The 25,464-nt window shown below is 31.5% G+C and overlaps 2 protein-coding genes across 3 annotated transcripts; one reads left to right on the forward strand and one right to left on the reverse strand.

Annotated features, from left to right (window-relative positions):
- The first annotated feature begins 12,225 nt into the window (after positions 1-12,225).
- LOC18106649 (uncharacterized) lies at positions 12,226-12,888 on the forward strand. The gene has a single exon (XM_006372528.3). It carries the CDS (start codon positions 12,480-12,482, stop codon positions 12,711-12,713), a length of 234 nt encoding a protein of 77 aa, XP_006372590.1. The 5' UTR covers positions 12,226-12,479; the 3' UTR covers positions 12,714-12,888.
- Positions 12,889-22,829: 9,941 nt separating this feature from the next.
- On the reverse strand, positions 22,830-25,236 carry LOC18106647 (uncharacterized protein At1g66480). Of its 2 annotated transcripts, none has more exons than XM_006372526.3 (2): positions 24,504-25,230; positions 22,830-23,305 (listed from the first exon to the last, which is right to left on the reverse strand). In XM_006372526.3, exons 1-2 carry the CDS (start codon positions 25,092-25,094, stop codon positions 23,246-23,248), a joined length of 651 nt encoding a protein of 216 aa, XP_006372588.1. In that variant the 5' UTR covers positions 25,095-25,230; the 3' UTR covers positions 22,830-23,245. The 2 variants fall into 2 exon arrangements, with proteins under 2 accessions (XP_006372588.1, XP_006372587.2); XM_006372525.3 differs by lacking the exon at positions 22,830-23,305 and adding an exon at positions 23,395-23,774 and having other exon boundaries at positions 24,504-25,236.
- Between the last annotated feature and the right edge of the window lie 228 nt (positions 25,237-25,464).

Raw genomic sequence — 25,464 nt, forward strand, 5'->3', positions numbered from 1 at the left:
TGTATTATGTTAGCCTAAGTTAATATTTGGTATTGGGTCAACTATATTTTTGAGATTTTGTTTTTATTTTTAAATTATTTTTTTAATATTTTTGAATCGTTTTAATGTACTAATATCAAAAATAAATTTTTTAAAATAAAAAAAATATAGTATTTTGATGTATTTTCAAGTGAATTTATTTTTAAAAAACAACCCTTATCACATTACCAAACGGATCCTAAGAATCAAAACCAAACCTAGGCTAGAATTGGTAGATAGCACAAGCATTATTAAAAAGTAATATAACTCATATCTTAAAACCTCACTTAAAACTTACATGCAAAAGCATTCTAATATAAACAATGACATTTCTAACCAAATTCATTTCTTGTTGTTGAGACATAGCTACTTGAATGTCTTCTCACACCATATTAATATTGTAGTTTAGAAATTTCAATCTTTCTCTCCCATATTATATAAATAATAGATATGCTCTAAAGGAGTGATTTTCTTCTATAGCTACAAAATTATTCACATCTTCTTTTTTCTATCTTTCTTGGAAAAATGGAGTAAAACTCTATTATTGAACACACCTTGGTGTTTCTTTTTTTTTTTCTTTTGCTTTTGGTACAATAGGCAAACATGAAATTAAGAAAAGACATTACTAAAGGCAAATTCAATGCCTTAAAGAGGAACAAAAACTAGTAACAAGGAGAACAACATGGTAACCACCATACAAGAAAACAAAGAAGGAATTGTCAAGATGATGACTAATTGTTTTTTGTAACTTTCCATAACAAATTCAAAGAATCTTTTGGTGACCACTAGACCTTGGCTTAAGTGAGGATGCTATGTAATGGCCATTCTCTACTATTTTGACCTACTAGTTGAGAGATGGAAAAAGATGGTGTCGAGAGAATCTTCTTGACAAAAGCTTACAAAACTAATTACACATCACTATCATTAGCTTGATAATGACTCTAAAGCCTTAATTAAAGCTTAAAATCTTGAATTAGAACCAAGAATAAGCCTCCTAGTAAACAAATAAAACATTAATGATACATAGATCATCACTAATCTTACAAGCTATATGATAAAAACAGAAACTTCAAGAAATTATCTTGAGATACTCTTAACACATTGATAGAATTGGAAGATAGAACAGGGGTTTTTCTTATATGCATTAGTTGACAATGTTTAATCAAGAAACTCTACATGTTCACCACAATATTTGGAGAAAATACTAGGACTCATCATGATGAGTTCTTAATCTTTCACATTTCATCAATGCTCATTATTCCTGCTACAACTTGGATGTAAGTACGATCGATCAAAGTGTAGAATTAGAACCAAGAGATAAACAACGATACCATAATTATGCATGGAATCATTGCCATTGGAATCCCCTTAGGACTCATTGCTAGTGAATAGTCCGGTGGTGGTGGAGGATACATGTAATACCATGGAAAGTAAGGCAATATGGGGTTTGGAGGAGGAGGTGCATAATTCCAAAATGGGGGGATATTTGGCACATACCCTCCAGGCGACGGATAGAAGGGCAGTGGTGGCGGTAATTGCGGCAGATAAGGTGGCGGAGGCGGAGGCGGGCAAATTGTAGTAGGTATAGGTGGTGGCCGACAAGGGTAGGGGCACACACCGGGAGTACTATAAGGTGGTGGGGGTGAATAGTATTCTGTATTTTGGCTAGGGACAGTAGTTTGTGCCACAAATTGGGCTGGTGAAATTGCTAGTGTTATGAGACAAACTAGGATAGAGGTTACATGGATGAAACTTCTGGCCATTGAGAGAACTAGCGTGGCAAAGAAAGATGAGCGAGGAACAGAGTAAAGAGTAGAATGGGCATTGGACGTGTGGTTGGCTACTTATAAGGCTGTAAGGGCTTTTAAATATTATTGCAAATTAATATATGCATGAATAATGGTCATCATTGAGAGCATTAAGATTTGGGGACGTTGTTTAATTAATGCCAAAAGAAATGGCTACATAATTCACCTAATTTTGTAGGGAGTCACAAGGGAATATCGCCCCTCAATATTAAAATTTCAGAAATTCTTTTAGTCCAAACCTATAAAGAGATGAGGTAGGGATTTAGGGATGGAAAAATCGCTTGTCGGGATGGATGGCAGGCAGGTGCCTTACCCTGCGTGCTAGGCTAGTGTGGTTCAAGTTGAACTATCATGGGGTATGCCCACTTTACTCTAGTTGTGGGGCATAATTGAATGAACTTATAAATTTTTATCATGTTTGTTTTTATATTTTAAAAATATCTTTAAAACTTATTAAATAAAGCTTAAATTTATTAAATAAAACTGAACTTCAACTAGCAATCGATTTCTCTTTTCATGAATTAATTTAATCTTACAAGGAAGATTATGTAAGGATTATTTGGCCGGAGAGGGGCGGCGCAAAAAGCTTGTAAAGAACGGAAACTTACTGTTCATCAGATTAGATATATATAATCCTTGACTGCTACATCAATTCTTTAATGTTAACACCAAAAGACCACAGCAGTATCATGTGGCTGTAAAGCATAATGCAAAAAGGGCATGCTACAAAGGGCCTTCGGTTCATTAGCCCGTCTAGTATTGCAATACATATTATTTTTAAAAAATTTATTTTTAATATCAACATATCAAAATAATTTTAAAATACATAAAAATAATTTAAAACAAAAAAAAATAAAAAATAATTTTTTTAAAAAATACTTTTAAAATATAAAAACAAACAGGATCTAGAAATATAAACTTAATATGATACACTATTGATAATGACTACAATGAAAAATATATCTAGGCCTAGAAGAATATCATATCCAAATTACATATCAATTTTTTTATGACTGTTTGAGATTACGTTTCAGAAGGTGTTTCTAAATATTTAAAAAATAAATTGTTTAATTATATGCTAATATTAAAAATAATTTATAAATTTTAAAAAATATTATATTAATATATTTTTAAATAAAAATATATTTTAAAAAATAATCATTACCATTGCAATACTAATTGCACGGAGGAACGTGCATTCCACGCGCCGCACATGCCCAGTCTAATATTTGCCAAGGAACCGCTTCAAAATGAAATGTTGTTTGTAATTGAAGGATAGAGATTAGAGAGTTCACATGAACTGTTGTCGGAGTTGTACGGAGGAAAATGCAGTTAAAAGACAAGAAGGAGGGAAAGTCAACCGTTAAAACATGTTACAGTTTCAGTGTTAAATCCAAGTATGGTAGTTTCAGTATATGTGAATCATGGACCGTAGGACTTGGGGTGTTATTTATAAAACGGTTTCCAAGTTTTAGAAACCAGAAATTATTTCACAAGTCAGCTCATCATTGATCTGCTCATATAAATTATATAAAATCCCTCTTAAAAAATGATTATAGGATCCACTACTCTGTGAGTGTAAATTGATGGCGAGTTTCAGATTTATAAAATTTTGCTGCACAACTCTCTATCTACTATAGGTGCGCGAACCTCCAAGAACTTGCTATAGTTCATGGATCGGTGGATTGTGGATCAAAGCAAGGTACACGAGTTCCATGCAAGTGTTACAAACATCCTATAAGTTGATTCTTGCAAAGCTATTCCCTTTGTTTATTTGTGCTGCAACATAAGTACTGTGATAAAACCATTACAGAGTTTCCCTGCCATTGGTTTTTCAAGTGATCTTATTTATTGTGCTTCAAATCATATCCCCCGGAAGAACTCAGGAACTGAATTAATTCTTGACATGAAATTATTGTTGTAGGAGAATGGCATTTTCATCTTTTATCTGACAAGGTGGGATTTTCTCTGATATCCCGACCTGCAAGTAGCTTCATTTATGAGTCTTTTGTGGTAGAAAGAACTGACTCACGTACAGCTAGTAAGTGCAATAATGTAGTTGAAATATAAACGCACCAATAGTTTGATTGCTCTCCATCATAGTCTGCCAATGAAAGTGACTGACTACAACTCTAACTTTGATTATTTTGAGAAAATCATCTGTAATTGACTGATGATTAAGTTTCGAGGTTGTGATTTTTATTTTTGTATATATTCTTTTATAATTGTGTTTAATTTTATTAGAGTTTTATTAACAAAGATAGACTTGAACATGAAACGTTATTTTTCTTGCTTATGTGAGAGTATCGGTGAGTTACAAGCTCATTGATTATATATTGAAACCGGTTGTTAGTCGATCATATGCCAATTTGCGAATGATCTTCACTAAGTTTCTGTGCATTACCAAACACAGTTTAAAAGTATATTAACTTTTGAAAATTATAAAAATCAATTTAGAAATTTATTAAGATAAATCATGAGATTTCTTGAAGCAAGCAATTCAAGAGATTGATTCATTTATTATGTAGTAATATATTAGATTTATTTTCCTTTCTGTATGTATCGCCTTGATCATTTATAATCTCTTCAATTTGAACAAATTAATCAACATCAATTTAATATATATATATATAGCTCTTGATTTGTGGCTTTTTTATGATAGTAGAGTAGACCACCATGGCTGAAACATGTTAATTTCTTATCATTTCTTCAATTTCTGCTACTCAGATTTCAGAAAATATACTTAACTTAAAAGCAATGGACAAGGATTGCTCTGTACATTTTTTTTCTTTCAGGAACCTGATGTGCAGGTGATATCCCTCCTACTAAGAATGCGTATCGTTGAAAGAGTAAAAGCTGGGGCCAGCAATAGAGAGTGAGTGGTTCATAATAGATGTCGTACCTACCTCATAGAGTAACAGATGCAAATTCTAGCTAGTGTTGGTGGCATCAATTAGTGATGGCAGCTAATCAAGGCCTAAAAGGGATAGCTTATGGATAAGAAAATTCCATGAAGGAAACCCATAAATGGCTTCTTTTCTTGGTAAAGAGCTTGGAAATATTCTTTATTAGCTAGGCCCATCTCTAGTAGTGACCATATGCTGTTACATATCTGTAATTTTGTAAATTACATTTTTCATCAATTAATCGGTCCATATTGTTTATGTTCATATAGTATCATATAGTACTAGTGGAGATTTGTCGGGCTCTGAAACTGGAAATCTGCAGGAAAGTGTCAAATGGAAATTCACCCCCCCCCCCTCCTCATGCTATCTGCTCTGGATGAATTAAGTCCATTAGACATGCACTAGTTATCTACTCTAAAGTGTAACTGGTCAAGATCTCGAGTGAAAATATAGGAAACAAAGCATGGTAGTGTGATTTTCTTGAAAGAGTCTCCTGCTGATAAACAATGCATGCAGCATTTAAATGTGTAATTATGTTATAAAGTTTATACTCTTAGCCTGCTGGAGAAATAAGTTTCTTTATTGATCAAGAAGCTCCGGAATGATCAAGGTTATTCATTTTTGTTTTTCCTGATATATGGAATTGGACGGCATTGTTCTTCAAGAGTTCGACCAATGCAAAAGGCAAGAGCCCACGCATACATACAGCCATCTACCAAAATCTTTACACCATGGCAGGTTGAAACAAATAAAGAGAACAACTCAACTACTAAGAAACTGGGCTAATTATTAATTTTGGATCAATAAACTATTAAGCCTCAATCTCACACTAGTTAGGGTCGTGTATATTCATATCTAAGGCTTCAGACGTCTCTAGAACAATTGAAATGGAAAAAAGTTCAATATTACAAAAAAAAAAAAAAAAGGGAAAGAAAGGTTACCCTACTCTAAAAAAAAAACCTAAAATGAATGCAAATGAAACAAGATCACCTGAAGCCATAGCCATTGATGGTGGATTAATGTCTTTCAACTAGTTCATGGGTCATCGTCAGCTTATAATCCTATTGATTTATTGGAATATTAATGATATAATTACAATTATTATCTTGCAATAATAAAAAGTACAACATGTTTGATAAGACCAACATAAAAACATATGACCATCATTAAGATCATTGAAATTATGTAGTAAATGACTTGAAATGGAACCGATTATTTAATCGACTAATTAGAATAAAACTAAGAAGAAACTAAGTTGATTTGACACCAAATTCTAAGTTACCAAATCACCAGAAGCTCTGTGACTCCAAGACCAATCAAAAGCAGCAACCATGTGACAGCATTCTGTCTAGCACCATCGTAAAGCCCCCATCGATTATAAGGATCAGTTTCATACACACTCCCAGGCACAGTACTGGTCACATAATAGAACCTTGGAGGTGGTGGTGCAAGAGGTGAACAATATGGAGTTGGTGGTGGTGGTGGTGGTGGTGGTGCAAGAGGTGTACAATATGGAGTTGGTGGTGGTGGTGGGGGCGGAGGAGGAGGAGGAGGAGGAGGAGGCAGCTGGCCACATGGGTTGACACAAGGGCATGATCCACACTTTATTCCTGCATCGGGTTCTTGTGGCACTAACGTTTGGTCTAGCTTTTTTGCAACGCTAGCTCTACTTATCGGAATAATTGTGCATAACAAGAAGGAAAGAAGCAAGAAGAGAAGTTGATGAGGACCCATTTGATGCATGGGCGACGATATTTTCATGTCGAGAGCGAGCGAGAGAGATGATTTGTAGTTTTGAAGAGGAGTAGAGAGGGTTATGATACTAGTAAGGGAGTGTTTGCACGTAGAAAGGCAAAAGGCACGTATGGGTTACGTTATTTTAGTTATTTTTAGAACAGAAAATGGTGAGAGAGAGAGATATGAAGAGATCGTTTCAATATGTTGTAATGTTTTGAAAGCGAAATGCATGTGGAGGTCGTAAATGCGAGGGACCAATATTTGTGTCAAAATATTCTTAATTAGGGTTAATTAGTCAACAATAAATCATGTTTAATTAATCTTTATCGAATAAAAATTGAATAAAAAATTATTTTTGTATAAATTAGTTTAGTGTAAGTCTTCTATCTGATTCTTGAGTTATTTTGTGTCTTTTTTTGTTTTTATTCATTTCACTGGAATTTGGAAGCAAATGATAAAATAATAAAATCATCAACGTGCATCAGTAAAACCTTGTACTGTAATGATTAGCAACCTGCCTTTTGTTTCAAGAAGATTAAAAGCTAAAGTGCTAATTAATTAATTAAATATAGTTACTCTATAAAAAAAGAATAAAAATAGTGCAAGGCTGGCATTATTCTCCTATTAAATCCGTGGAATCATTTTTAATTTATAATTTAAATGACTCAAGCTTACTAATCAAGCTCACTTTGCAAATACTGCTAGGCTGGAATTATTCTTCTATTCCTTTCCCGCTTTTGCTAGCTAGAAAAACACAAAGTAAGCCCTCCAAGGCTTTCATGCATATAATTGGCATCATATTGCAATTTAATTGGTAGCAAGCTATTAAGTATTTCGACTGCTTTCGTACGTTCGTGGGTATACTATTTGAGGTTGTAGGAATTAATTCTCTGTTCAACAAAATCTCGAATTTTGAAATATTTTTAGATAATAAAGATAGACAATATATGGTTTGGATATTTGAAAAAAAAAACAAACGAAAAAGGTCAAGTTAATGTTAAAGAAGCCTATATTATCTGATAAATCTAACACTATTATTTCAATATTTAAAAAAAAAAACTAAAATGACTCTATTTTTTTAAATTTTTTTTAATAAAATTAATCTGGATATCATCTAAGTTTTAAACGGATCGACTTCCAACCCAAGTTGAATCGCATATTAACCTACCTGAAAGGCTTGAGTTTAATATATAATAATGCTTCCAACTAGCTTGAACCATTGGAAGGGAAAAGAAAGAATCTCGATCATCATCAATGTACTGTAGGGACTTTGCCTCATATATATATATATATATATATTCCATTATGAGCTAAAAAGTGGAGATGATAAATGAGTAAAATCTGATGATCATATTGATCTGAGAGCCATCACAACTTTCCCATGGAAGAAGCATTTTGGAGTGGGCTTGAAGATGCTTGAAAGGGAATCGTATGCCATGGAAATATCAGATCGATCAAGAAAGCAAACTGATCTTAGATTGTCCCATTTCTTTTAACAAATAAACACTTTTATTGATTGAATTAATTCAATGTCAATTATGTATGAGTCATCTTAGTAATGTTTTGTAAAAGATTAGTATTTACTTTTTTTTTTTATTTTTTCTCATGCAAGATAGGCAATTGCCACTTATTTATTATTATTAATTTTTTTTTTTTTTAGAATCATTAATTTACTTTGTGGTTGGAGGGAAGAGAGGAATGAAAACGGACCTTTGAGGGAAAGAAATATAGTAATGGCAGAAAGGTAGGAATACGGTGCTGATTTGATGAGTGATCGAGAAGCATTACCACAAATTATCAGCATTTTATCTTCAGTTTCATCCTTTACGTTTCTCTTTTTATTCTAGACAATCTAGCATCGTAATTTGCTGCAGTAAACACCGACATGAACATTATGTCGGTATATATTGAGTGAGTTGCAATGAAAATTGAAGAAATAACAAAAAGCAGAAAAGTACAATAATATATAATTTTTACCAACTTTACTCATAAAATTAACTCGACAGTAAAATTTGTTCGTAGATATACCGATGACAATAATTCATCAGTATACACTGATAGAATTATAGATAATTTTATAATGCGATTTAAAAAGATAAATCGTACGGTGACATGACACTTTTTACTGATATAATAACTGATGGAATGAACAAAAAAATTATTTTATCGCTAAATCTATTGGTAATATTTAATTTATGACAGCCATGTTTGTCGGTATATTCCAGAGAATAAAAAAAAAAAATTACTGCAAATGTCACTGCTATTGTTAACTCTCTGAAAAAATTACAAATAATATTTCATCGGTGATATGTTATATTTACCGACTAATATATCAACAGATAAATAAAAATACTGATGAAATTGCATATGATATTTCTGTCAGTTGTATGGCAAACTTCCTGATGTAAATACTAAATGAATAAAGCGGGTAATTGTTTTTTAGCGTGCTTTGTCTTTCTGTAAATCTATCGGTAAATTTATTACTTACAGACTCACTGACAAACCAAAAATTAACGATGAGAGTTTTTTCTGATAGATCGGTTTTGTCTACGAGCCTGTCGATAAAATATATATCGATAGATTATGAATGTAAATACCAACAGAAATCTCCATCGATAAAAATATTAAATCTGGTAGTGTGGCCTTGAATTAATGAAATGAAATAGATTTTGTGAAATCAATTTAAAAGCAACACTTAAACATGAGATTTTACAAATAAAAAGACCAAAAAAAAGAGTAGAAAGATGTATCACGTCCACCTACCTGGCTTTAACTTATATCACTCTTTTTTATTAGACAGAAATATGTTTTTTTTTATAATTTTAACTCGTGTGTACATAACTATATGATTTTGAAATATGTATTTTTTACACCATTCAAAGACTTTTAATTAATAAGTTATATTTGATATTGGCTCCAATATTTTTATTTAAAAAATTAAAAAAAACATATTTCTCTAATCACTAAATCGATTTCTTAATTTTTTTAATTCATCAAAAAACATGTTGAGTTTTAGGCTACACTCGATGCAATGCCAGCACGCTGCGGTGTGTTTAATGGTGTTAAAATTATGAACCAACATTAGATAAGTAATAGAAACTGAAAATGTTATGGAGTCAATATTATATGAGGGGAAAAAAGTTGTGTTGGTGATAAAAAAAACTTAGAAACTGAATATAATGAGTTGTAGCAATCCACAGTGTTTTGTAAGGATAGCTACAGTGCTTTCACCATATGATTTAGCTTTTCGCTACATAATTTAGTTTTTTTGTTAATAAAACAAAAATAAATTACAAAGCTAAATTTTCAACCAACTCAATATTAAAAAAAATAAAATCGATAAAGATAATTTTGAAAAAAAATCATAACAAAAAAACGAAAGAAAAAAAAACCATGTAGGGAAACACTGTAGCAATCCATAGTATTTTGTGAGGAAAGCTAGAATTGTAATTCTTAACCAGCTCAATACAAAAAAAATCGATAAAGATAATTTTGAAAAAAATCATAAATTAAAAATCATGCGGGAAAACACTGTAGTAATCCACAGTGTTTTAAAGAAAAAAACTACAAAGCTAAATTCTCAACCAGCTCAATATTAAAAAAATAAAATCAACAAAGACAATTTTGAAAAAAATCATAAAAAAATCAAAACAAAAAAAAATGAAAAAAATAAACCATATAGGAAAACACTGTAGCAATCCACAATGTTTTATGAGAAAAACTATAGTTGTAATTCTCAACCAGCTCAATATTAACAAAATAAAATTGACAAAGATAATTTTGAAAAAAATCATTAAAAAAAACAAAAACCATGTCGGGAAACACTATAGTAATCCACAATGTTTTTTTAAAAAAAACTATAAAGCTAAATTCTCAACTAGCTCAATATGAAAAATAAAAAATTAAATCAACAAAGATAATTTTGGAAACAATCACTAAAAAAACCATACGGGGAAACTGTAGCAATCCATAGTGTTTTAAAGAAAAAAACTATAAAGTTAAATTCTCAACCAGCTCAATATTAAAAAAATAAAATCAACAAAGATAATTTTGGAAAAAATCTTTAAAAAAACAAAAAAAAAATCATGTGGGGAAATACTGTAGCAATCTACAATGTTTTAAAGAAAAAAAATTACAAAGTTAAATTCTCAACAAGCTAAATATTAAAAAAATAAAATCAACAAAGATAATTTTGGAAAAAATAAAAAAAAAATAAAAAATAAAATAAATCATGTAGGGAAACACTGTAGCAATTCACAATGTTTTGTACGGAAAGCTACAGTTATAACTCTCAACCAACTCAATATCCAAAAAAATAAAATCGTTAAAGACAATTTTAGAAAAAAATCATCATAAAAAAACCTTGTGGGGAAACACTGTAGCAATCCATAGTGTTTTAAAGAAAAAAAACTACAAAGCTAAATTCTCAACCAGCTCAATATTAAAAAAAATAAAATCGACAAAGATAATTTTGAAAAAAAAATCATGAAAAAAACATTAAAAAAGACCATGTAAAGAAACACTGTAGTAATCCATAGTGTTTTGTGAGGAAAGCTAAGTTGTAATTCTTAATTAACTTAATATTAAAAAAATAAAATCGATAAAAAAATTTTTGAAAAAAAAATCATTTAAAAAACAATGTGTGAAAACACTATAGCAATCCAATTTTTTTTTAAAAAAAAGTTATAAAGCTAAATTATCAACCAGTTTAATATTAATAAAATAAAATCAATAAAAATAATTTTTAAAAAAATCAATAAAAAAATCAAAGAAATATCATTAAAAAACCTACAAAACTAAATTCTCAACAAGTTCAATTTTAAAAAAATAAAATCATTAAAGAATAATATAAAAATAAATCATGTAGAGAAACACTGTAGTAATACACAGTATTTTATAAGGAAAGCTACAGTTATAACTCTCAACCAGCTCAATATCCAAAAAATAAAATCGATAAAGATAATTTAAAAAAAATCATAAAAAAATATCATAAAAAAATAAAAAAGAAATCCATGTGAAGAAATTGTAGTAATATACAGTATTATTTTGTGAAGAAAGCGATACTGATTTCGTTTTAGAGTTTTGTTAATATAACTGAAGCGTAATTTACTTTTTATAAAAAATGATTTTAATGGCTGAAGTGTTCAGATTGCCGACAACACATTTCAGATATTTATGTCTGAACTGTTCATATTGCCGACAGCATACAGACTAATCTCGGTTTTTTTTTGTTGATTTATATTATTACCTATAAAATCATACTAGAGTTTTCCTTTTCCTTTCCTTTTCTTATATTTATTTTTTTGCATTGTTATTCAAGTCATCATTTCATATAAGCTTAAAAAAATAATATTTTCATGTATAAAGAAGATCTCGAGCGTGATTAAAGTTGCAATACTGGTTATATTTTAATTTTTTAAAGTTTTTTATTTAAAAATATATCAAAATAATTTTTTTATTTTTTAAAATTTATTTTTAATATTAATATATTAAACCGACATAAAAATATTAAAAAAATAATCTTTACAATTTTTTTTATAACACACTGTTCACTGCAAAAACGATCAGCAAAGCAATCAGTTTTAAAAAATGATGGTATCTATCTATAATTCTATATGGTGAAGTTATCCCCAGCCAAAAAACTCCTCTAAACAAGCAGCAAAAAGATTGAAGGAAGACACGTGTCCTTTCACTTTACATCAAAACGACACGTCTCCATATATAAGCAACACGTAGCACTCGCCCTCCATGACCCAATCAGATCAGCCTCCAGCCCATGATGTCCTCGAAACTTCTCTATAAAAATCATTCACAAACTCCTCAAAACAGGTGTGACATTGAAAGCCCACTCACTAATTTCAACCATAGAAGCCGTCTTCTTCGTTAATTTTCCCTTTTGCAATCCATTGCTAGCCTCACAATTCTCGAAAAGTCTCTTGTTTTTCCTGTTGGTAATTGACGCTTTGTGTTATTTTCGTCTTGTTGGGGGCAGTTAATTGCGATAAATAATATGACTCGTGGAGGTGGCTTTCCGATGTGTGTCCAATGCGGCACAACCAGCAACCCTTGCCGGTGCAAGGTGCTAGGTCCGACTCTTGGGTTCTTGGCGTTTGTGGTCGCCGGGGTGGTGGAATGGCCAGTGGGGGCAGTTGTTTTTCTCTTTAAACGCATGAAGGGTCGGAGGATCATGGCCCATCCTGCCACTGTCGTTTACCCCCGAGTCACGCATGCCATCCCTATCTAATGGTTACTTTGGACGAGGGTTTCTGTGGCTGGTGTTGCTTGCTTTACTTGATTTGTGCGGTGTTAAATTTTATATATCCATGGAAGAAAATGTAATTTAGATGCGTGCTGGTTTTCTTTGTTGTTGTATTGTGATCGGAAACTAAAATAAATGACAGTGTCTAACTTGCTTTTTACGGATTGGTGTTTGCTTACTCGCCTTGCGTTTGTTCTTCCTCGCCGCATGATTTCTAATATTAGCATGGTGATTCTTTATTTTCCTTGACATAATATGTTGCTGTAGTTCTTTGAAGTGAATAAAAAGGAAATGATTTCTATCCGCCATTGAAAATAAGTACTCTTTTCTTCTTTTCTTACATCCTCATCCTTATCTATTCTTACATCCTTATCCTTCTAGTGAGCTAGAAGAATAAATTATATTATTATATAAATAGGAGAATAAATTAGGGACCTAGGAGAATAAAGTCTTGTACTGATATCCTTATCTTTCTAGTTTCTAGTGAGCTTGGAGAATAAATTATATTATTATATAAATAGGAGAATAAATTAGGGACATGGAAGTTTTGTACTAGAATTAAATTTTTTTGTACTAAAATTAAATTCTTGATAATTATAGATATTAATTTAAAAAAAAAGGATCAAAATGAATTTTTTATATGAAATTTAAAGTTAGTCATATATTTTTTTGTGTTTTTCATTGTAGTTCTTTATTTTTTAATTTTACTTTTTTTTAAAAAAAATAATTTAATATTAATTTGGATTTTGAGTATCAAAACAAAAATTTTTAAAAATACTATTTCAATCCACGCAGCGTTAATAGCCATTGAAATCGCCTCACAACGTAGTTTCTTTATATAATAGATTCCTTTAATTTGCTTAAAATTTTAAAGAAAAAGGTTCACTATTAATATCTACTCAGTTTCTTTAATTATAACACAGATCGATACCTTTAATTTGCTTAAAATTCTAAAGAAAAAAGGTTCACTTAATATGAAAAGTGAAACCACCTTATAACGTGAGTTGGACTAAATTTTTATTTAAAAAAAAATTAAAGAACAAAAAAACATTTATACGTGAGTCAGATCAATTTATAACAGATCGATACCTTTAATTTGCTTAAATGTTTTTTGCATATATTCATCTTTGCACTGAAGATGATGATTCAGATATTCCAGTACTGTGTGTAACTCTATAAACACTACAACCAGCTGCTGGGTGCATTTTGATTTCTCAATCCATTCCTTAATTGAATTAAGTAAACCAATAGTTAATTTTGTGTTAAATTTAATTGTGTTTTTTAAGGATGATAACAAGAAAAAACATAAGAAAAAAGTTAAAGGACGGAATTTAAAGTAAAAAAAAAAATAAAGGGCAAGAAAAAAGAAAAAAGTTTACCAAGAAAACAAGAAAAATAAAATAAAATAAAGTTTAACAAAAAGGCAATGAACCATATTCTGAACCTGGGAGGCCAAAGTTCGAGTTTTTCGTGTTATTTCTTAACCGTTAAGATACACTGGAAAAATATATGAGTCACACACGCTACCCTCTACCCAAATGAGCTATAAAATAAAGATATTTCAACAATCTAGTAGGTGATTCAGTGATACGAGTTTGGGATCAAGGAGTTTATTTTTCCTGTGATCTCAGGTTCGAGTCATGTGGTTGCTAATGTGATGGTCACTTGAGGCTTACATGGTCGTTAACTTGCCCGTGATATTAGTCGAAGTACACGCAAGCTGGTCCGGATATCCATGTTAATAAAAAAAATATTGCATGACACCCATGTTAATAAAAAAAATATTGCATAATGATTAAATAAATATTTAACTTTTAATTGTTTAATTGTTTTATATAAATAGTTAAACCAACCTTTTTTTTTAATTTTCTAAAGAGTGGGAAGTAACTAACTTTAAAACACCCCCCTCCCTTCTTCGATTAATAATAATAATAAAAAAAAAACCCTCTTAGTAGAGGAACGAAATTTAATGTAGTCACTTCAGAGAATGGAAATACTAAAGAAAAGAAAATTTTACATTAGGAAGAAAATTGACGTAATGCATGGATTTGAATGGTCTTTTGTCATTCTAGTATATATAGATTAATAAAAATCTTGGAAAAATAACACATTAGAAGTAATACAAAAATATTACCGTTTAAACATAACCATAATTATAAATAACCGTGCACAACTGCTATTAAGAATAATAGTTATTTCAAATTTAATATATTTTTTAAATTAATTGACATATACAAAAGTAACTAAAATATTATGAAAAACCAATTGTCAAGAGATAGATTTAAGATCCATTGGCTTGGAAAATAAGTGATGTGACATGAAAAAATTTAAAATAGAAAAAAAGAAAAAATGAGTCGTTAAAGAAACATCAAAGCTTTATTTTTGACATTTCTAGTATTGTAAAAAAGATTTCGATAAAACAATTCTAATTATATTTTGAAAGACAATCAAATATGATCATGATTAGTTAGAGGTTTTGTTCGAGGTTAATTTAGAGTTAGTCACAATCTTGTTTGAAAGTCTTTTAAGGTGTGGTTAGAATCATCGAGATCTTTATAATAATATTGAATGTGTCAAAAAATAAATCATTGGTGTGTTCTCGGTGACCTATTTTTTAAAAAAAACTTTTTATTATTTTATTTTTCGCTCTTGTCATATTATTTTATCTTATTTTTTTTTCTTTTCTTGATAATTGGATTATTTTTTTGACTATTACATCTATGTAAAAATTTGAGTTGAATTTCTTTCTTCACAAATGACATGTTTTTTGAAACATGATTAAAAAAACAGGGTAGGAAATCAATGAAAGCCATTGTTTTGATACACGCTTGAATTTGAGGAAATCTCAGGCAGAATATCTTGGTTACTGCCGAATGTTTCGGCTGAAGATGACAAAGATTTCACTTCACAGGTGCTCATATCTCCCATAAATTTAAACAAGACTGGAATTTTATGACAAATTACTCAGTCAATGTTGGAGCAGATTCTGCCTTTACCTGATATTTCAGAAGGAAAAAAAACCCTCCATCAAAGTATTGTATAGTAATCAGACCCCAAATCGATTAGAGAAACGAAAGAAAGGGGAAAAAACCACATAATAAAACGGAAAAGAAAATCCCATATTTTTCCAGAGAGCAACTACCTTTTATCATCTGAGATTTTTACCAGGAAACTCTGTAGGACGTCAGAAGTTGAGAGTTTTCAATAGACAAGAAGAAAAACCATTCTCTTCTCCTTCTGAAACCCAGAAAATCCTCTTCAAGCTCTGAGGTTCTTAGAGTCTCCACCCTATTCCTCTGAAGATAGAAATCACGATGGTGCTGGTGTGTTGTGCTCAGGCTGTGTCTGCTAATATAGTATTTCGAGAATGTTGTTGCAAGTGCCAGTGCTACAATTCCTGCTACAATCGAAAGAGGGAGGCAAGAAAATCTAGATTTTGGATTGAGATAACTGGAAAATAAGTGCCAGTACTAGAATTCCTTGTCATCCTAGAACTTGGCCACCCGAGTACTTCTTCGACTATGTACATTTTTAATGTTAAATTGCTAACGTTGCACTTATCTCCCTGCAAAGCAGCAATTTGGTGGGTCCTTGAGTCCAAGAGGATGTGTGGTTTTTTTTTTTTTTTGCCCATTTTCATGAGAAATTGAAATTACAATTGGAAATGGACCAAAAAAATTAGGAAAGGAAAATTAGTTTCGACTACTTTATTTTACAAATAAAATTAAAAAAATATCATGGTCTAAAAAAAAGAAAGAAGATGCTATTGTGATGTGGATACTATTTTTTTAATTTCTTGAAACAATTATTTTATTATTATTGGGATTTTCTTTTAAGGATTTGTTTAGCTTAGAAGTACTAATAAAAGTTGACTTCTGTTACCCCATGTAGCTTTCTTCATTATTTTTGCATAATTGTGTTATTTCATTCATTGTTGGCAGAATTCTGGTTGTTGGCAGAACAAGATGCAGTACAAATATCATTTTTAATTTGGTTGTTGAATTGAATTAAAATTTTAATAAAATATTTTAAAAATTATATTTTTAAATAAATTAAAATTTTATAATAATCAGAAACGTAAAATAACTTCAAATAATACCTAGATTTTAGAAGTTATGTTTCCTAATAGATTAGGAATTTATAATTGACAGATGGAGAAAAGTTTCAAATAAGGCCTGCAAGTTGTTGTATAAGATTGTGAGCATACTTATCATTTTTAGTAGAGATGAGTAAAAAAATTAAAAAAATTAATTAAATTGAGAAAATTTTAAAAAAATAACTGAAAAAATTGAATCTTGAAAAAAAACCGATTAGAATATTTAAAAAAACTGACCGGTTCGGTTTCAGTTTTATAAACCTGAAACCGAAAAACCGAACCGAACTGAAATTAATAACCGAGCCAAACTGGAAAAAAACCGAGCCAAATTGGAAAAAACCGAGCCAAACCGAAAAAAACTGAAAAAAACCGAGTTAAACTGAAAAAATCAAGCCAAACAAAAAAAACCAAGCCAATTGGTTGGTTTTTGGTTTTTGCTCTAAAATAACCAAACCGAACTGAAACCGGTCGTTTTGAACTAGTTTCGGTTCAGTTTTGGTTTTTTTTTTAAATATCAATTTTGATTTTTTAGGTAAAAACTGAACTGAACCGACAATGATCACCCCTATCTTTTGATTTGGGAAAATTTCATTGAAAATAGAGAACAATGTAATCGGACTAGTTCTTGATCAAAGCTTGATCGAAATTAATTCCCCGTAATCCTGGAAAAATTTGATTTCTACCTTCATCACTAGCAAAGATTTTGGCTTGTCCCCCTTTTTATCCATCAGTTCTTTGTTCTTCTTCCTTGTTGGCAGTCAGTCCCCAAGCACAGGGCGATATTGAACTCTCCATGTATGGAAATCAGCAGAAACAATGAACTTGAGTAAGCAGGAATCACACTCCCCGTCCGTTGTTCAATATGCACGCACCACTTTTCAAATTATTGACAGAAATAGAGACACCATTCAAAAGTATTTTACTATTTTGTAGTAAAATATCAATTTGGCTTCAAACCATCATGCACGGCCCAAGTCAATGGTCAGGTCAATACGAACTTGTGTAAAACGGCAGAGCCACATGGCTCTTCACCCAATCAAATAATGACATGTTATCTCCATCGTCAAGCAAAACGGCCACGTCATCACACGGCTTGACGAAATGTTGACCTGTCGGGTCCTCTTTCGTAATTTTAAATGGTTAAGGTTTATCCTATAAGTGGTGCTTGGCATGGCATTTACTGGTGGTATGCAAATTAAGCTTTGATTCTCAACATCTCCTCTCCTTCTCCTTCTCTGTTTTCTTCGTCCCTCTGATTTCCATGGCAAGGCCTCTGTTAGCCATGCAAAACCATTCATTTTTATCAAATATCCCAGTCTCCAACTTCATTGCTTTTATAGCAGTGCTTAGTGTATTTTCTCTTGTAACTTTCCTATGTGCTTCTCATCACAAAGCAAGAAAATCACAAAGACAAGGAGATGAGGAAAGTGTAATTTCACATTCAGGTGAGAAAAGGCTTCTTTCGAAGATAAATAGTGATATCAGGGAAAAGGCTCATTCGATGGTGAAGATGATTTCTTGGAGGAAGCTGGAGCAAGATGAGGATTGTGATGAGGATTGTGATGATGGAAGTGAAGAGATTTGGAGGAGGTCAATCGTCATGGGAGAAAGGTGCAGGCCACTGGATTTTTCAGGCAAAATTATGTATGATTGTGAAGGAAATCTTATTCCTGATCATTCAACTCAATCGTCATGGAAGTGAAGAGGTTTTTCTTCAAAAGGACAGATTTTTATTTTTATTTATGCAGGGGAGGTTAATTTTCAGAAATGTAAAAAAGGTGTACAAAAACAAGGAATTAATCAAAGTGAACGGAGGTCTAGCTCTTTTCATGATGTATTATTGAAGGCTTCAGTGACATTTCTCTTGACTCTATCTAGCTTCTGAGTTGACTTCGTATCATATAGGCATATAGCTAGATCTTATTCATAATTATCGTTAAGAAATTAAATAATTTCTTATTTTTTTAGTATTTTTTCGCTTATCTAGTGTTTTTAATCTTCTTGTCTCATTCAATCCTCAACATGCTTGGGAGTGTTTTTTATAAAAAAAAAATTTTTGAAAATGTTTTAAAATAATATTTTTAAAACAATTTATTTTTAATATTAGTATATTAAAATAATATAAAAATATTTTAAAAATTAAATTTTAGAAAATCTAGCCGCACGAGGGTTTCATGACTTTCAGGGTCTCACTTTTTCTTCCTCTTTCCTCCTCGTCCACGGTTGGGCCAAGTGGATTGGACTGATGGGCCTGCTATTTTATTTCTCGAATCTTTCTTCTTCTCCTTTAGTGGGCTGCCAACCTTCTTCTTCGATGGGCTATCAACCTTCATTCGGACCCTTGGGCTTGGTTTGGGCCGTAGGATGGCTCGGTTCACTGAGCCCTAGGGTTTAGTTGGGCTTATATTCCCCTCTCCTTTTCTTTTTCTCCACTTTAGTTGGGCTAAAAGGAAAGAAGTTCAAAGTTCGGCTAAATAGAGGAGGGTTACGTTTAGTAGGTGTACGTAGAGAGTTTAGTCGGTGAAGAAGGTTCGGTCGGTCTACATGGAGAGGGTCAAGTTGGGGAGAAGAGGGTTCGGTTGGGTTGGAAGAGGAGGGTTCATTTGGAGATGAGAGGTATGCCTGAGCCTAGAAGAAGAAGAAGAAGAAGAAGAAGAAGAGGGTTTTGGTTGGGCCAGGAAGGAGAGTAGAGGTTGGGCCACAGGCTAGCGTCTTTTCCCCCCTTCTATTCCTCTGTTGGGCTTGACTGTCTTCCCCAATAATTCTCAGCCCATTACTAACCTGACTGTTCACTTTAATGTTTTGAAAACACGTGTTCTCCTTCCGAACTCTTAATTGACAAACTTATAATTTTAATCAAGATAATTAAAATTAAAATTGAAAATTAAAACTAACAAAGTGTCATTATTTTCCGATTTTTATTTTTTAAATTGACAAATTTTAAAGTTCTAAGATGTCTAATTTAATCAAATAAATGTTTAACTAACTTGACAAAATTCCTTTTAAGTGGATGAAAAACATGTCTTTTTTTATTAAAAAAAACGTAAAAAACCTTATATTAAATTTCATTTATTACTCCAACTCCAACTATTTAATGTTTTATTAGTAAACTTATACTTTCCAAAAAAAAAACAATTCCAAGGTTGATTTGTTTGACTATTTACTAGGACGAGATAGATAGTTAGAGGTTTTGGCCAAGATATTACTTTCGAATAACTAATAAACAACTTTTAGTAATCTTAATTAAGGCCAAAATGTCAAAAAAAAAACTATTATTATTTTCATATATGTTATATATAAAATAAGGAAAGCTTAAAAATTGTACCTCTCCTTATCATATATACCTTAACCCAGTACATGCCTTGGTCTCTGATTTTTATTTTTTTTTCATCTTGGTCCCTTCTTTTTTGTTTTGTTCTTTAACATTGCTTTGATCTAGATTGGTCTTTGTTTTTATGTCTATGTATAAGAACCTTGCGGTGTTAGCGGAATATCTTGTTGTTTGGTTTATATTTAATTTTAAAAAATAAAATTTAATTTTATTGATTTAAAAGAATTAGAGATTCAAGTTTGAGGATCGAAAATGAAGATTAAACAAATATTCATTCATTTTTTTATGCTAAAATCATGGAATAATTTGCATAGCCAAGGAAAGATTATTTTTTGTGGTCACTCGACTTTTTTTTCTTTCTAATTTGATCTTTCTACATTGATTTTTTTTTATTTGACTTGGTAGTTTGTTTTAATTTTTTAGACATGGAGTTCTCACAATGTCCAGAGAATTTTGTTGCTTAGTTTATACTTGATTTGATAAAATAAAATAAAATCATGTTGATATAAAATAATTAAGTGTTAAGGGACCTAAATTAAAATTGAAAAAAATATGGTGGGTTAGGATAAACAAGCATCACAAATTGGTTGGCTCATGTAGAAGTTAACTGCCGCGTTCTAGCGGCCCATGTGACTGCCCTTTATAGCGGAACACCACCATCCATATTTCCATTGGAAGTGGTGTAACGAGATCTTCCCGGTAGAGCAACGCATGTGATGGTTGGTGGTGCATGGTGGCTCCTTTTTTGTTTTTTTCTCTCATTTCTCTTTTCTATCTTCTCTGTTTAGGATTTGCGTTGCTCTGCAAAAAAACAAATTTATCTTGTCATTTTGTTTATTCTTTTGATTTCTTTTTTTTCTTGCTTTCGGTACTTCTTCAAAATTGATTTTTTTTTAATTTCATCATTCAATATTAGGTTGACTAGGAATTGAGTTTTGTGGTTTTTTTTAAAGGTGTGATCTCAATCTCGTTACCCGGATCATGAGTTTGAAATACTAACCCTAGTTGACATCAATATTTTTATTTAGATTTTTTAAATCAATTTTCATTTTTAGTTTTAAAATCAAGATCCTATATGAAAATCTGAGGTAGTCACTGCCTCTATAAAAAAAAAAGTATTGTAAGAGGCTCATGATCCATTTTATTTCTTAGTCAAAATCCTCCAAACTATCATACTTATATTTTCATGTCGGCATAAATGCTTAAAACAACTAGCCACCACTTTAACTTTTCAAAAGTTAATCCTTCATTTGTATAAATAACAAACAAATTTCAATGATATTGACAATCATCATTTTCAACATTTCAAAAGGCAAATCATTTGCTTTACCAATTTTTTTAAAAAGATAATCTCGTTCGGCTCTATATAAAGGGACTCCACATAAGGTATAAACACTTATCCTTTTGTAACATACTCAAATTTTCTTGTAACCTTTTATATTACCATCGTTTATCCTATAAAAAGATTCATACTTCTTGGATCTGAACTTCTATAACCAATATTTCTTGTATTAGTTTCAATATAAATTTAAGTAAGATTCCTTTAAGTCTTACTTTTAATATATCTCTTATTTTAATTCTGTTTAAATTTCTGTAAACTTAAGTATGCTCTGTTTTTATTAGAGAATCATATCATTGTTAGACTTGACTCTTCATTTACATCATAAATTTGTATGTTTTATATTTCATTTAAAAAAACAAATATATCAGTTGGAAACCTATAACCGGATTTCAAGATCATTCTCAGGTGTAGTAACACCACAAATTTATTTATGTATTCATGTTATTGAAAATTTATGTTTTATATTCTGTTTTAAAAGCATGTAGATCTGCTAGAATTTTTCTAGCAGGCAAGTTATACATCTCAATTTTATGTCTGTTTTGCATACATAATTCTTGTCACGCTTAATTAAAAATAATTAATGTCACGGGTCTCTTCTCACAGGATTCTGTTGGTTGTTCGATTCACAAGACATACCTAATTTTGAAGCTCTAATCAAAACGAAAGCAAAATGTATCCAACTTTTGACCCGAATTCCACGCAGTGTATCTAATAGAGAATCCTGTCTTTTGACTTCAGAATTACGAGGAAAAGTGATGGTGAATTTGTTTTATAAATTCAACCTGTGGGACGTTAGTCTTATATGTCATGATGTCCTTGTAGCTGGTCTAAGAATACCATGTGTATGTAAAACAAAAATGAAAAAAAAAATTCTTAAAAACTCTCGATTTTCTTAATTGAGCTTCCCCCGGTTTGAAATTAGTTATCTATCAATTTCATGCACATTTACACCACTGCCAAGTTTTGATTGATTTAACTTCATTCATATAAGTTTGCATTTGCAATCTATGAGGTTCCTGGTTTGGAATTTGGATCAAAATTTGCATGTTTAATTGATAAAAATTTGGATCAGATTCATGTTCTTCGCTCTTTAATTGATCAAATATTGAAAATTAAGGTTCAAACTAGAAATATGTTGGTTAAAAAGATAAAAATAAAAATATCAAATATTTTAAAATAAATTTATATATTAAATAGTAAATTATATTATTGTTAGTTTCTCGAGGCAATAAAATATTAATCAATGACCATTTATAATATCATGTTTTAATTAGTATTTCATTATTTATTGTTCTTATAGAAAGTAGAAGGTAGGGTTGACATTGCAGCAAATTAGAAACTGTAAACGTGATTCTGGGATAGTTTTAAGTTTCAGGGACTTAAGTAGAACATTTTACAAACTAAAGAAGGAAAGTAAGCTTTATCCAGCAAGTCTCGTATTAGCCCAGCTCAGGAGATTGATCACCCTGCTGGGAAACAACAGTGTCCTAAGGCCTGTCCTCGTAGAGATGGGGAATTTTCTTGAAAGAAAATCATAAACTGAGCTATAAACACACCCTAGACGTGCATTGGGATGCACAACTATTACAGCATATCCATGCCTAAATTCTGGCTATTTATAATTGCAAAAAGAGATGACGACGAAGTATGTACAACGATCGTCGCCAATGGCTGTCTGCGGCTAAAATGAAGAGGGACTTCTTGGAAGCACACCATGTCACCCTCCACGCTTTAAACTAGTTAATTTGCTAGTGAGAGGCAACAGCTAAACGGATTTCCCCCTCTTCTGGAACAAAACTCACTCGTTTCTGCACATGATCAAACCAAAAATGTCAATAAATAGTGTCCGAAAGTCATAAAAAATTATGTGAGGGTTTTTGTTAGGGCAACTAGGGCATAATAAATGACGGATATGTAGCTTTCAAACCATCAATTCGAAGACAGGGAACCAGAAAATAGAGACTAATTACTACTTAATGTCAACCAATGCACACATGACTGTATACATACCAAACAAGGATCAACAACCTACACTGTCCATGGTGGTTGGAACAGCCAAGAAATTAATTAGAAGGTTAATTACAAAGGTATGTGACCCTACAGGAGTAGGCTTAAGTTGTTTTTAATTTTTTATTATCATTTATTTGATAGATCCTTGAAATCTACCACTGGTTTGCCTTGAAAGGGTCCGCTCTCTTTGGTGACTAGAGCTTTTAAGGGTGAAGATGTTCGGTAGCATGTCGTCTCTTTGTTCGTTGTCCACTACTCTTCTTTCTCCTAGATTATAAATTTAGTGTATATAAGAAAGAATCACAGATAAATTATAAGCAATATTCATCAAAGATGACCCACTGATATTCTAATTTCAGAGTTTTCATTTTCCTTTTCTTTTGTTTTCTTCCGTTCACTTCTAATCGCCGGTGTCCATTGGGGGCAATTTTTCAGAGAAGCTGGATTTCAAGAAAGATTATCAACGTTAAATGTCATTTCTTTGGTTTTGAAAAACTTGAGTGAATTTTAACGTATATCCTAAATTAAAATGTTCGGAAGAGATGAATAATCATGCACTTTGTAGTTTGTAGCTCAGTTATTGAATAAGAAGAACCCACTTTTAAATTCTAAAAAGAAAAATGAAGAAAAAATGGAAGGAAATAACAAAAATATTTTCCTTGTGAATCATAGGTCGACAAGATCACAATTATCCAAGTTATTTTATTGGAATAAAGATTTAATTTAAAAATATATTGTTTCTAAATATTGCTCTGCATTCTCCCTGATTTGCCGTATGACTCTCTTAAAACTAATTAATTCAAAGCCGTATAAAAAACAATCAGCTTTAATTCAGATGTAATCATGAGTGCGATTTCTGAAGCAAATCTGCCTAGCAACTACAAAATTTAGATGTAATTATAAGAGATTCACATGATCAATTAATAGCACCAAAGCAATGGCAATGCACATGCAGCACATGAAAATTAATTAAATTAAAAAACAACTAACACACACCTTAGTTGTCTTGAAACTCTCCGTAATGCTACCAAGCTCCGGCTGCCATTGCACGTGCCGGTTGTGATCATGCTCACCATTAGCCTCACCGGAATTGTCCATGTAAAGATCAATAATCTTCTCAGCCACCTCTGCTTCATCTTTGCTCTCCTCCACCAATTTCTGCACTTGTGCCTTAGGCAGCCTCACCTTTACCCGAACCGTGTTAGGCCCGTCGGACGTTTGACCCGACGATGATCTAACCATCGGAATGTCAGAAACTGATCTCCGAGACAACATCAAGCACTCGAGCCGATCTTTGGCACTCATATGTATGCCTGACTGAACCCTCCTGGTATTCCTAGGATCTTTTTCCTCAGGAAACTTTGGCAACTCTACTAAGAAATAAATCTTCTTGGCCTTCAACTCCTGTTGAGGCTCCAATGGTTTAGCTCGAATTCCAAAATGCTTGACAGCTTCGGAATCCAATAATACATACCCTGGATAATCCTTAACTACATCGCTGGCTCTTGCTGGAGTCTTTAACTTGAATGTTTCACCATTGATCTTCATCACCTTTGCTTTCTTCCCTCTTCCTAGATTGTTTCCCATCTCTGGCTGTGAAATGTGTTGCTATCGTAAAGTGCTACGTCCGTGACAATATTTATATGCATAGTCTAAAGATGTTCAAAAACAATTTGATACTACAGTTAGTAACAGTAAGTTTGAAAATTCGGTGTGGTGTGAATCTGTGGAAATTCTCTCTATATATAGAAAAGTCAAAATAAGCATGTGAAACCGAACTGGGAAAACTCAAAACCATCACGACTAAGTTTTGATTTATGGAGTGAAATAGATAAGAATGATTGGGTTATTACTCCGTTAAAAAATTCATGGCCTGCAATCTCTCTGCAATCCAAACCGTAGACAATGATTTTTTTAAAAAAATTAGAATAGTAAATTAAAAGTTTTTAATACAATT

Source organism: Populus trichocarpa, chromosome 17 (genome assembly GCF_000002775.5).
Source record: "Populus trichocarpa isolate Nisqually-1 chromosome 17, P.trichocarpa_v4.1, whole genome shotgun sequence".
Lineage (NCBI taxonomy): Eukaryota > Viridiplantae > Streptophyta > Magnoliopsida > Malpighiales > Salicaceae > Populus > Populus trichocarpa.